The sequence below is a fragment of the Melanerpes formicivorus genome, unplaced genomic scaffold, assembly GCF_026170545.1.
Source record: "Melanerpes formicivorus ecotype bairdi unplaced genomic scaffold, bMelFor1.0.p_v2 SCAF_35, whole genome shotgun sequence".
NCBI lineage: Eukaryota > Metazoa > Chordata > Aves > Piciformes > Picidae > Melanerpes > Melanerpes formicivorus.
Genome location: NW_027142387.1, coordinates 7,086,887 through 7,098,993, shown reverse-complemented (window position 1 = coordinate 7,098,993; position 12,107 = coordinate 7,086,887). Strand labels below are relative to the sequence as shown.

Below are 12,107 nucleotides of genomic sequence, written 5' to 3'. Positions count from 1 at the left end.
ATACCTCATCTGAAGACAGTGCCAAGGAGTGTGAGAAACCTGGGGGTTTAGGTTCTGCTCCTAAGCCACTCAGATCAGCCGAGCTCGTGCTGCTGGGACTGAAATCATCGTTGAACGTGAAATTCTGTGGAGAAAACAAATGAGTCTGGATGAATAAACAAACTCATATATACTTCTACAAGGGACATTTGCTTTCTGTCCTCCAGGCTGGCACAGTTCAGGAGTGATTTCCAGCAGACACAACACACATGGAAGGAGCCTGGGTTTTGGTATTAATATTCCTAGGATGCAGTATTTTTACCACTGCGTACTTCAAGAGACGCCTTTGCCAGTTTAATGCCTCAGTAGGGTCTGGAAGCAATTTCCAGACTCCCTCTTAAGATGCTGGCTGTCATCCTGGAGCTAAATTACTGCTTCCATGGGTTAATCACTAGCATTTTACTGTCCTCCAAGTATTTAGGACAAGCGTAGCACAGGCAGTAGCACAGAGAACAGGACAGAAGATTAATTAGCAGAGAGAAGTGAAAACTGCTATTGAAAGAGCAAGGAGAAGGTTCTGTGAATCCATTTCTGAGTCCCAAATCATCTGCTAGGAGAAAGATCCTCCCTCTTTGCCCATACCTTTAAAAGAAACTGCAGGTAAAAGATCTTTGGATAGTGAACATTATTTACTGAGCTAACAACAGAGCAACCCCTGGTTTCTGGTAACGATGCCATGGCAGACATCACACCAAACAGCACAGGGCAGCAGAAGCATGCACAGATTTTTTTTCTCCAGGAATACAGCAAAATTACCATCAGAAAACAGCAAAAAACCCCACTAATATTTCACATTAGAGTGAGAGCCATAAAACCCCAGGATCTATAAACAATCAAGGAGACCAGGATATTCGATTTACCTTGAATATACAGCTGATGATGTAGAGCCCTTTCATCTCTAGCCTAACATCTAAATGAAGACCAAATGAAATTCACTTTTGACATTCAGTTAAAAATAGAACCAAACATCATAACTAAAAACAACATTAGGAAGGTTATCCTTTTATCCTCCCCAAAGATATCTGACCTCTCTCTCCTGAAAACAAGAAGCCTTCAAAAAATATATAGAGTGTTCATCCTCCAAGATTTGCTGCAACCAAAAGTGGTAACCATGCCTTGAAAATCTGAAGAGCAGTACAGGAATTGTTAATTTAAGAGCCTGTAAACTTTACAGGGAACATCAAAATGGCTTTGTGACCACTTTCTCACACCTACGTTCAGAATTCCTGTTCTGCCTCTCGCAGCTCTTTAGAGAGGAGAAGCAAATCTGAGCAGCTTCCTTAATATGCAAGCTTGTAGCCCCCACAGTGTTGTTAGAGCAGGAGTTCAACAGCTCTACCTCCTGTTGTGTGAAGAACACCTTTTTGCTTTTTTAAAGCACTCTGATTTTTCTTTTACCTCTATTTTGTGCCAAGCTTCAGCTTTATGATGAATTTAGGGATAAACACAAGGCAGCCAATGCTGGCTAATAATTGCAAGAGCAGGATAAACCTCCTCCCCCAAGCCTCATACTCACACTCTCTGCACAAGGAGGTGTCCCTTTCCCTGCCATTCGGACATCACTTTTACACCATCTTTGTTTGGCGCTGCAAACCGGATTTGCAAGTCTCATCCTTACCTTCCCTTTTTAGAAGAATCATAGGTTCATAGAATGGTTTGGGTTGGAAGGGACCTTAAAGATTACATAGTTCCAGCCCCTCTGCCATAGGCAGAGACACCTTCCACTACAGCAGGCTGCTCAGGGCCTCACCCAACCTAGCCCTGAACACCTCCAGGGAGGGGGCATCCATGACACCCCTGGGGCAGCCTGTTCCAGTGTCTCACCTCTAAAGAAATGAGGTAACCAATTAGCTTTCCTTTAATCTTCAGAGATTTCATCTATGGTCTTCTTGTTCAATCTGCTCTGGCCTTGTCAACCTTGTCTTGCTCTCCCTACCAGGCCGAACACAGCTATGAGGTTGGTGCTCAGCAGTAGAGTATCACAAGCTCTTGGCACCAAGAGAGTAAGAAAAGCCCATGGCCACTGCTATTACACACAGGTGTTTGTAGAGGACAGAGAAATCAGCTTTCTCATTCATACTCCTGTACATGAAGTTGGGAACCACACCTGCTTCTTTTTACCAGACCAAAACAAAAAGTCAGCTGCTGCAAGTCAGAAGTAGAATGAGGCAGAGAAATACTTCCCAGAAGTGAAAACAAAGCACTTTGCTGTAACTAAGGGTTATTGGAGGAGTCATCATGCTGCAACATTCATGCACATAGAAAGGAATCACACAGAGCTATTAAATTGCAACAGTTCAGATTTCCACTTCAAATAAAGAATTAAATCCAACATCCAGCATGCATGACAAACAGATTTCATTACTGGGAGGGGGAAGAAGGCAGATGGCTGACAGCATACAGCATTTCCTCACTTGAAAACACCTCTGCTGAATGCAGGCAGGTTCTCCCCTCATCAGTCCTGAAGAATGCAGAAAATACCCAGCACTGAACACACAAACCCAGCATTTGCTCAGTGGATCCAAATGCTCATTTCCACTGGCACCAGTTTGCTTTCTGTTATAGTGCAGCACACCAGGGTTAGGTCACTGAATTCATGGCCACTGAGACAGAGTCAAAAGGGTAGAATGCAAATGGTACAAGGACAGAGATGTTCTGTTTGGATGAGCTGCTCCCATACAATGAACACCATGCACTGTTTATTGTAGTAGTCATAGATTGGCCTGTTCTTTCTTTCCAGAAACAGGAAGCCAATTATGCCACTCAGCAGGGTGGGAAGAAGGTAGCTTTGATGTTCTACCTTTGACCCTTTTTTAGCTGGACTTATATTTTCAGAGGAAGGTTCAGTTGAGCTGGTGGGCGACGGCAGGTTGCTAGAAGAATTGGATCCCTTGCCACTCTCTCCATACCATGTGAATGGTACACAGTGTGGGAGAGAGGAGGATCTCTCTGATAAAGGTTTAGGGCTGGCTGGCTTCTGCAGCACATCCTTGGCCATCCTGTATAATAGAAAGGAGCAGGAACATCTGTTAGGTTGCAAGACGGGAGAAAACAAAATGCTACAGAGGCAGTTCATAGATTCATAGAATGGTCTGGGTTGGAAGGGACCTTAAAGAACATCCAGTTACAGCCTCCCAGCCACTGGCAGGGACACCTCCCACTAGCCCAGCTTGATCAAGGCCTCTTCCAACCTGGCCTTGAGCATCTCCAGGAAGGGGGCACCCACAACCTCCCTGGGCAACCTGTTCCAGTTTTTTCCCACTGGAAAGGATTTCTTCTGAATCTCCAGTATGAACCTGTTTTTCTCAAGCTTCACTCCATTTCCCCCTCATCTTATCACTACAGGATGTAGTAAAAAGTCCCTCCAAAGCTCTCCTGTAGGGCCCCTTAAGGTACTAGAAGGCTGCTCTAAGGTCACTCCAGACCCTTCTCTTCTCCAGTTCATCCTAAGCAGAGTGACATTCCCTGTAACTGTGCCTAAATAACTGAGTGGCATGCAGCTGGTAGGGTCATGCTTGAAATCTCTCTCGGCAAAAGAAGGAAAAAGTGGGTTCTTTTTATCCTTTTTCTAACTCAGGCTCTCTTAGACAACACACCCCAGCAAATGGAGGCAGAAGCCTGTACTTCTGATGTTCAGATGTGAACCAGCTCCAGGCAAGAAGCTGTACACTGTGCTGGTGCATTTCTCAGCATAACTAAACAGATCAGGCTCAGCGCTGGCCCAAGTGGACTTTGGTTCCCAGAGAAGGTCTGGCTTAGGGTTTTATAGGATCATAGAATTATTCTGGTTGGAGAAGATCTCTTAAGATCATGGAGTCCAACCATGACATGCAGAATGAATCAGGTGCATCTGTATCCATCTATGGAGATCTTTCTTTGGTACAATAGCTAAACACTGATAGAGGTCTCATTATGCTGATTTTAAGGTATTAGATATTAAAAATGTTAATATATTTAAATGAAATAAACACCTATGAGATACTATCAGCTTCTCTCTTTGTAGTAACAGAAACAGCACTGAATAATGTTATCAAGGCAAAGGCAGCAGTTAGAAAGGCCTAAATTATTCATTAATATCTCCTCTCAATGGCACAGGATGTAAATCAAAACCAACTATAAAAGGTATCTGCCTCAGATCAGTGCTGCATCTCTGATATTATTTATACCTATATATATATATTACTGTTTCAGAGCATTAAACTTCTACTGCTCTTAGCAGCCACCAGTAAACTGCACATATGTAAATCTTCCCTCCACTTCTTCCTTCTGGACAGCTTCTAAATAATGACTAAGATAATAACTAGAGCTTTATAAGCCTCTTCTCTGTGTGGACACAATTGAGGTTGTCAAAGGACCCCCATCCATGGAAGCAGAAGAATAATTCTCCCCCCCTTTAGCTACATCAAGAAAGGTAGATAGAGATATCTGACCCAGTCCTTACTCCTCCCTCATGCTCTAATCTTGTTTGAAATCAGGAAGAAAAACAAAATGCTGCTGCCTGAACCACTTAGCTCCAGGCAGTGGGATATATGCTTCTTAAACTGGGACTTTTTATATAGCTAACATTTATGGTAGACTTAGGAAATAATTCAGGATTTTATTTACATGTCCTCAGAGCTATTTTTCTGGCAATGGCAACATCCATCTGACAGTATGATTAATTCTACACCAGCAGGGTTAATACTACATCTGTCCTTGGACACAAGGAAGAAGTTCTTTGGACATTAGGTAGAAGTTCTTTGCTATTGTGGGTGGTGGAACACTGCAACAGGCTGTTTAGGGAGGTGGTGGAGGCCCCATCCCTGGAGACATTCAAGGTCAGGCTTGATGGGGCTCTGAGCAACCTGATGTAATTGGGGATGTCCCTGCTGACTGCAGGAGGGTTGGACTAGATGACCTCTAGAGGTCCCTGGGCAGCCTGTTGCAGTGTTTCAGCACCCTCGTACAGAACTTGTTCCTCACATCCAATACAACTCTGCTCTGCTCTCACTTCAAACCATTGCACCTCGTCCTGTCACTGCAGGTCTTTGCAAACAGTCCCTCTGCAGCCTTCTTGTAGCTCCATTCAGGTACTGGAAGGCTGCTATTAGGTCTCCCCAGAGCCTTCACTAACTGCAGGTCACACTGCAAGCAGGAACCAGCTGGAGCAGTTAGTTTCTGTCACCAGCAGAGAGGTGATGCCTAAGCTCACTGAAGAGGCATTTGTGTCCTACCAGACATTTGTGGGGTACAAATGTACACAGGGATGCTGAGACAGAGCTTTACACTTCAGTACAGTCTGCCTGAGGGAGTAAGTCAGAAATCTAATGTTTCTTTTGCTGATTTTATGGAGCTACAAAACAGACTTGTCTATATTAGATTGTCAGCAAACCCCATAGATGTCCACCACTGTGACTGAGTAGCACTCAAATTTTGCTTTCTTCCTACAGCTCTTTTATCTTTGGGGTTTTCTTTTGCTTTGTTTTATGTCCAGAGAGTTTCTGAGTTGCTATGTCCTCTTTAGCCTTCTGAACGATATTAAGTTTGCTTAGTGCTCCTGACATGAAGTTGTCTTTTCCTATCTGGATCCAGGTATCACTGCCTGTAGCTGTGATCCTGTCAGACTCTTCAGTATGTGAGGAGAGCCCTTCAGGAAAACTCTACATTGGCTTTTGCAGAGAAGATTGCTTCCTGCCATTCTGAACATTCATTTATCTATTCAGAGTCCAGATGCTGGTGATGTAGTTTCCTCAGATCACACAAGGGTCTCATAATTCCTTCCCTGAGAGATGGTACTGTGACAAATGCAGTCAGCATTTTCCCTATCTGTCTTTGACAAATGCAGTCAGCATTTTTCCTGTCTGTTTTCAGCTCATGATGCTCATCTTCAGAAACAAACCCTCCTGAAAGCTTTCCTGATGTGTCTGCTGTGAAGCTGCAGTGAACAGCTGCTGCCCAGCCTTGCTCTAGGGGCTTTTTAAAAATTGTGTCAGGATTTCTGGTTCATGGGGATTATTAACTGGCTGTGTGTGCATCTTTTAGGCTGGCTCTGATAACCTACTTCTGCAAATTCCATTAGTGGATACAAGAGCAGTAATGATGTCATGGTATTATAAGCCTCCAAGTATTTGTAGGTTACATGTTAGTCCTTCATTATCACAGAAACACAGAATTGTTCTGGCTGGAAAAGACCTCTAAGATCATTGAGTCCAACCACTAACCTAAGACCACCATGGCCATTAAACCATGTCCCAAAGAGCCATCATGTCCACACATTTTCTTGAAGACTTCCAGGGACAAACTTGGCAACCAAACTTGCTGTTCTCAAATGTGTCCCAAACCCGCAGTTTGTAAGCTCAGAAGGTTATCCCAAAGCTTAACACTTCTTTAAGTGAAGTCAGTGGCTCTGATAGTGCTCCCATCTGCTAGGAGGATCAGGTTTTCCCACTGTTTTGGACAAATCATTTCTTGCACCCTCCATTTTTTTTCCCATACCTACTGCCACAGGTCACCCTAACAGCTTCTTTCTCTTTCCGCTTCTTGCCCTTGTTTGAACTCCTTCTCAAGGGAGCCCTATAAGAATATTAGAAAACATCAGGAAACATATTTGAAATGTTACTTTTAGCCCTTTTTAATGACAAAAAAGATCAAAAAAAAATATTTGAAAGAAGAAAATGCTTACCCAAGATCTGCAAGCTTTCGCTTTAGCTTTTCTGTATGCCCTGTAGCAGGGCCAGTTGTTCTTGCTGCCTGAGCACATGTGGCACCATCTAGGACATATTTGTACATGGAAGAATGTACATCATTATTATTATTATTTTAATTAGTACTGATTGCTATTCCACTTGCCAGAATAGTTTGTGTATCTTCTGCTGATCAGACATGCATGCATGTACACCTGTGTGAGCACACCTGAATTCTGCTCATTTTTAAGATGATGGTGTGAAGAGGAATAAAAATCAAGAACTACTTTCACAATCATAGAATTGGAGAATGGTCAGGATTGGAAAGGACCTCCAAAAGGTCATCTGGTTCAACCCCCTCTACAGAAAGCAGGGGGATCCTCAACTAGGTAAGGTTGCTGAAAATGCACCTGAGGAAAGTGTAACTGAAGGAAACAGAAAGTTCGCCTTGGCTGAGTTTTAATGTTCTAGGGCACAAAAGATGTCCAGGTAAACATTCCAGGGAATTCAGTTTTAAATTCAGCAGTAGCCACTTCAGTTTGCTGTTAGGGAATTCATTTGGTATATGTGCTTCACTTCTAAATTACTCCTGAAGTGCTTGCTTAATCTTTGGACCCAAGACTACCTTTTATGACAGACATGCTAGGTCACAGCTATCTGTTCAGCTTCAACATCTTTGTTACCATAAACATTTAACTTGAAATCCACTCATTCTGAATTTTAAAAAAAGAAAGGCAATAATTAAAGTAGCTTAGTTCATAAATTTGCCCTCAGATGCCAATCAGTTTATGATCTCTTCCACAAACACTGTTAGAACCTCAAGAGGAAACAGCCTGCACTACCTATAAAGTGAAAACAATGAATCTGAGTCTGCAAAATGCTGTGAAGTCCAGATGGAAGATGAGGAAGCACACAGCAGCTGAAAAATTCAGACACAGCTTCTGTGATTCTTAAATGTAGCAAGTGTCCCCAGATACTGTAGAGGCAGCAAATAAAGGTCAGTCATTCATGTCACTTGTGGTTTGATGGCTTTTGCAACATGACCTGAGATGTACAGTGACTTCTAACTGAAAGCACTGCTGGGTTTGTGAGTTTCTGGCATACGAAGCCCTCAGAATTAACTCAAAATCCCCCAGAGCTATCCCAGGACAGTCAATCCTGTGCACGGCACTTTGTACGCTGCTCTGTGGGTAATTGAGCAAGTTTTCATTCAGCTAAAAAAAATTCAGTGCTCAACTGGTTCATAAATCCGGGAAAAGCAGGAAAAGAAGGCTCCTGCAACACCCACACTCTTAAAGCCACACAACTTCTACCAACACAAGTCCTGATTTAAAGAAAAACAACATTCAGGAACAGCTGACCAGTAACCTGGTGTCAAAAAAAGCAAACAAAACCCAAGTGCTAGGAAGAGTGACAAAAGCAAGGTGAAGTCTCCTGAGAAGAAATCTGTTCCCTAGGGAGGCTGAGGAGAACTTCAGGCAATGCACATCAACCCTCACTGTGCAGACTCCTCTCCTGTTTCCTCTTTCACCTTTAATACATATTTCTCATTTAACCATTCTCAATTTTCTCATTTTAAAGAATGAAAGTCATAATGTTTATTTTCACACCAGCTAGTCACAGGCAAGTGTGGCTTAGGGGCGAGTGGTGGGCTTCCTGGGGAGTTCTTCACAAAAGTGAAGGCCACAAACAGGCACCACTAGCATTCCCATGTTCACACCCTTATTTTTACTGGCAGAACTCAAACCTTCATTAACCACACAATTAAAAACAACACAGAGCAGCCGTTTCAGAACCCCTATCAAAACCCCAGTATATATTAATTCTCCTAAATTCAACACAACTTCCTGAAACTGCTTTCTAGGAAGTTGTGTGAAAGCCCTGCATGAAAATGAAGAACAACCCCCCCCCCAAATCAATTTCAAGTTTTTTCAACCACACAAACAAAAATCCTCAACAAATTGTCCTTGGCAGTCAATTTAAAACAGCCAAAGTTTGTTAGGAACCTCCCCAGACCCATTCCTGCAGTTCTCACTTACAAATAACTGTTATGATATATTTTAGTTTACTGAAGCACATCTTAACATAAAATAGTGACTGGAAAAGAATGCTGGAGTTGTGTAAAAGGCAAATTCTGACTTCACAAGGACCTAAAACTAAGGACTTGGTGTTCTGTGCCATTACTGTACTCTTAATTCATGTAACAAACTACTCAGATGGACCTGAGCTAGGCACAACTTAAAGAATCTGAATTAACTAAATAGGATTTGAAGAATGTAAATTACCTAAACAGAATTTAAGGAATCTGAATTAACTACACAGAATTTAAGGAATCACAATTAACTAAACAGAATTTAAAGAACCATAATTAACTAAATAGAGTTTAAACAATCTGAATTAACTAGAGAATGTAAAGAATCTGAATTAACTAAACAGAAGTTAAAGAATTAGAATTAAAGACATAACAATGTGGCAAAGTCTCCAACAAATCACTTGATTCTTTTGTTTTTGTGGCAAATGTAGAGTCCCCAGACACTAACCTCTTGTTTCATCTAGACTACGCAGTCTCTCAGCAATTAAAAGCGACAATCTGCTCTTCTTGCTTTACACTCCTCTCCTCACCCTCCAAAAAAAGCATCTAGCAGTGCCAAAATCACACAATTCAAGTAAGGGCACTGTGTTAAGCATGTTTCTAATACAGAAATGCCCCATTTGGGCTTTTTAAAACAAAATAAAGATTCTCTTAAAAGCAGCTTCTCCCTTTTTGGTGAGTTCTAAGAACCCACCAAATCTTCACCTTTTCCTGTAAATTCTAAGAAATAAAAAGGGGATGGGGGGGGGGGGGGGGGGGAAGCAATTCCTGATCTCATTTTAAGCTTTGTCCTTCTTTTATATCATCACACAAGGAATTTTTTGACTGCCAGGTAGACAAAAGAAGCTATGAGGTGCTGGTTTCCTAGGCGGCAAGGTCCTGCTACACAGTAAAGGTCATAAAGTAGATATAAGGGAGCAAAATGATGCATCAATTTAGTTCAAAAAATAAGTTAATACCTTTATCCTGTAAAATATTCCTGCCAGCTGGGTGATGCAAAGGAGATGCCTCGGAGCTGTGCCCAGATTTGGAAGGAGAGGAAAGTGGAGTGTCTCCCTGAGCGGGCAGGGAAAGGACATCTCCTTTGTGCTGTTGTCCTTCTTCCTGGTTTTCAGTTAAGTTGTCAAGTGAGATTGCTGCACTGCTAGCCACGGGGGAGAGGGAGGAAGCACCAGAATCTGATGCTGGTGAGGATGGTCTCATGCATAAGGGCAGTGGTGGTTTTGAAATGTGCATGGGACTACTGTAATTGTTTGACGGCTGTTGACACAAGAGATTATAAAGCAGGTTATACCATTTAGTAACCAACCAGAGCAAGTTGTACTCTGAACATGCAATTCTTTTATTCATTAGGCCTTCTATTTGTATGAAATGCTTTAGCAGCTCATGCCATTACCTTCTGACACCACAGGCTGTGGTGTTTATCAGTATTTGGGTTCAGACCTTAGTCAGAACAGGACAAAACAATAACTGATTATCACATCATTTTCATTAACAAATTAACAGAGAGAGAAATGCACAATCCAAGTTCCTTTTAGACTCCTGCACAAATGAAAGGCTCCACTCTGCATTATAAAGCACACCTAGATCAGAAAGCCCAGGTTACCTGGTAAAAAAACAACACAACAAAACCAAAAGCCTGGGTCTGCTGGCTCAAAGGAGACCAGACTCGCACATCACTCAAGGACATTCACAGCATAATGGCCACAGAGGAATAAATACTGCCTGTGCTACACTGACAGGACAAAGACAGAGGAGCAAATGACTTAGAGGGAGAATCTAGCACTCCATGGGAAGCCTGGAAGAGAGGGAAAAGTCCTTCTCACCTTTCGTTCCAGGCTGTCCTCTCCATCTGTTGAACTGATGCTATCATACAGCCTTGTTCTGGAAGGCCTCTGCCGCTTGTTCTTCACTGAAAGCTGAGCTCGATTCTTCAGAGCTTTGGAGTCCAGCCTCTCTGTTTCTGGCACTGCTTCATTGAAATCTGTATGGACACAGGATTTTAAGCTATTTAGAAGAAGAATCTTTCATTGCTTTTCCCTAAGACAGGACCTGCAATGGCAAGTAGCTGCACTTTGCATGTTTTGCTTGTTCCTCTATCTTCAGAGCTGCTAAAAGTAGACATGCAAAAGAACAAAGATATTTGCATAAACCATTAGTAAGTTTAATAACCTGTAATAACCCATGACACTCACTCACTTCTATTTCATAGAATCACAGAATGGCTTAGGTTGGAAGGGACCTGAGAGATCATCTAACTCCAACCCTCCTGCCATGGGCAGGGACACCTCTCAACTAGACTTGGCTGCTCAAGGCCTCATCCAAAATGGCCTTGAACACCTCCAAGGAGGGGGTATCCCCAACCACTCTGGGCAACCTGTTTCAGTCTTACCACCCTCCTACTAAAGAACTTCTGCCTAAGATCCAGTCTAAACCTATTCTCTCTCAGCTTAAAACCCTTCCCCCTAGTCCTGTAGCTAGACACCCTTACGAAAAGTCCCTCTCTGGCTTTCCTGGGACTCTACCTTGGCACTAGATACTGAACTTTGGAAAAGTTACAACATCCCTGTATTATTATTTAGCTCATATCCTAAAAAATAACCATGTTATTTACATCAACATACATCTTTTACATAAACACAAATCAATACAATTAAATTAGAGAGTATTCCCTGAAAATAAACCAGTTTCAGAACAAATATGAGGCCTTGATACTTACTTTTGAACTGGTCTTAAAGCTTCAATGATTGTTTGCTGCTACCCTTACCTACAGTCATGCTGGATAAAGCTGTATCTAAATGGAAAGTTCAAGATATTCATGAGGTGTTTCCATTTAGCTATAGCCTACATCTACATTTGGTTGAAACAAACCTTGGCTTAAGCCATCCAGGCAGGACACTTGCTTAGTATCTAGATTTTCCACTGGATCTCCTCTAGAAACTTCTCCAAAAGATGTCTGCCTTTCAAAAATGTTGTTGTTATTGTTAACCTGGCTCCCATTTTGCTTCATTAGCCTGAAAACTTCTGCTTCCAAGTCTTGTATCTGAAAGAAACACAACACGGTGTCACCCATAACACATGCACAGAGCTATTAGAGACTTTTTTTAAGGTATGTTAGCTAGATTTTTTCCAGAATATCAGACAGAATTATCTCAGTGTGGAAGCAAATCCTACTCACACGAGCCTGTAAGCCTTGAACCTCCACAAGGTGCGCTTTCTCCAAGTCTTCTAGTTTCTTTCGTTCAGCTTCCTGGCGCTTGATGAAGTCAAGCTCTCTTAGGGAAAAATACAAAACAAAGATGTATTTGCTGTCA

General features: G+C 42.2%; 1 protein-coding gene across 5 annotated transcripts in view; it reads right to left on the bottom strand.

Moving 5' to 3' along the window:
• PPP1R9A (protein phosphatase 1 regulatory subunit 9A) overlaps positions 1-12,107 on the bottom strand; it is a 144,529-nt gene that overhangs the window by 11,013 nt on the left and 121,409 nt on the right. For 3 of the 5 annotated variants that reach the window (XM_068157042.1, XM_068157040.1, XM_068157043.1), the window contains exons 10-17: positions 11,972-12,068; positions 11,665-11,836; positions 10,620-10,777; positions 9,753-10,053; positions 6,701-6,788; positions 6,514-6,591; positions 2,840-3,038; positions 5-124 (exon numbers count right to left, since the gene is read on the bottom strand). In XM_068157042.1, coding sequence (XP_068013143.1) covers positions 5-124; positions 2,840-3,038; positions 6,514-6,591; positions 6,701-6,788; positions 9,753-10,053; positions 10,620-10,777; positions 11,665-11,836; positions 11,972-12,068 — 1,213 coding nt within the window. The remainder of the gene's footprint in view (positions 1-4; positions 125-2,839; positions 3,039-6,513; positions 6,592-6,700; positions 6,789-9,752; positions 10,054-10,619; positions 10,778-11,664; positions 11,837-11,971; positions 12,069-12,107) is intronic. The other 2 variants (XM_068157044.1, XM_068157045.1) reach the window with 1 other exon arrangement.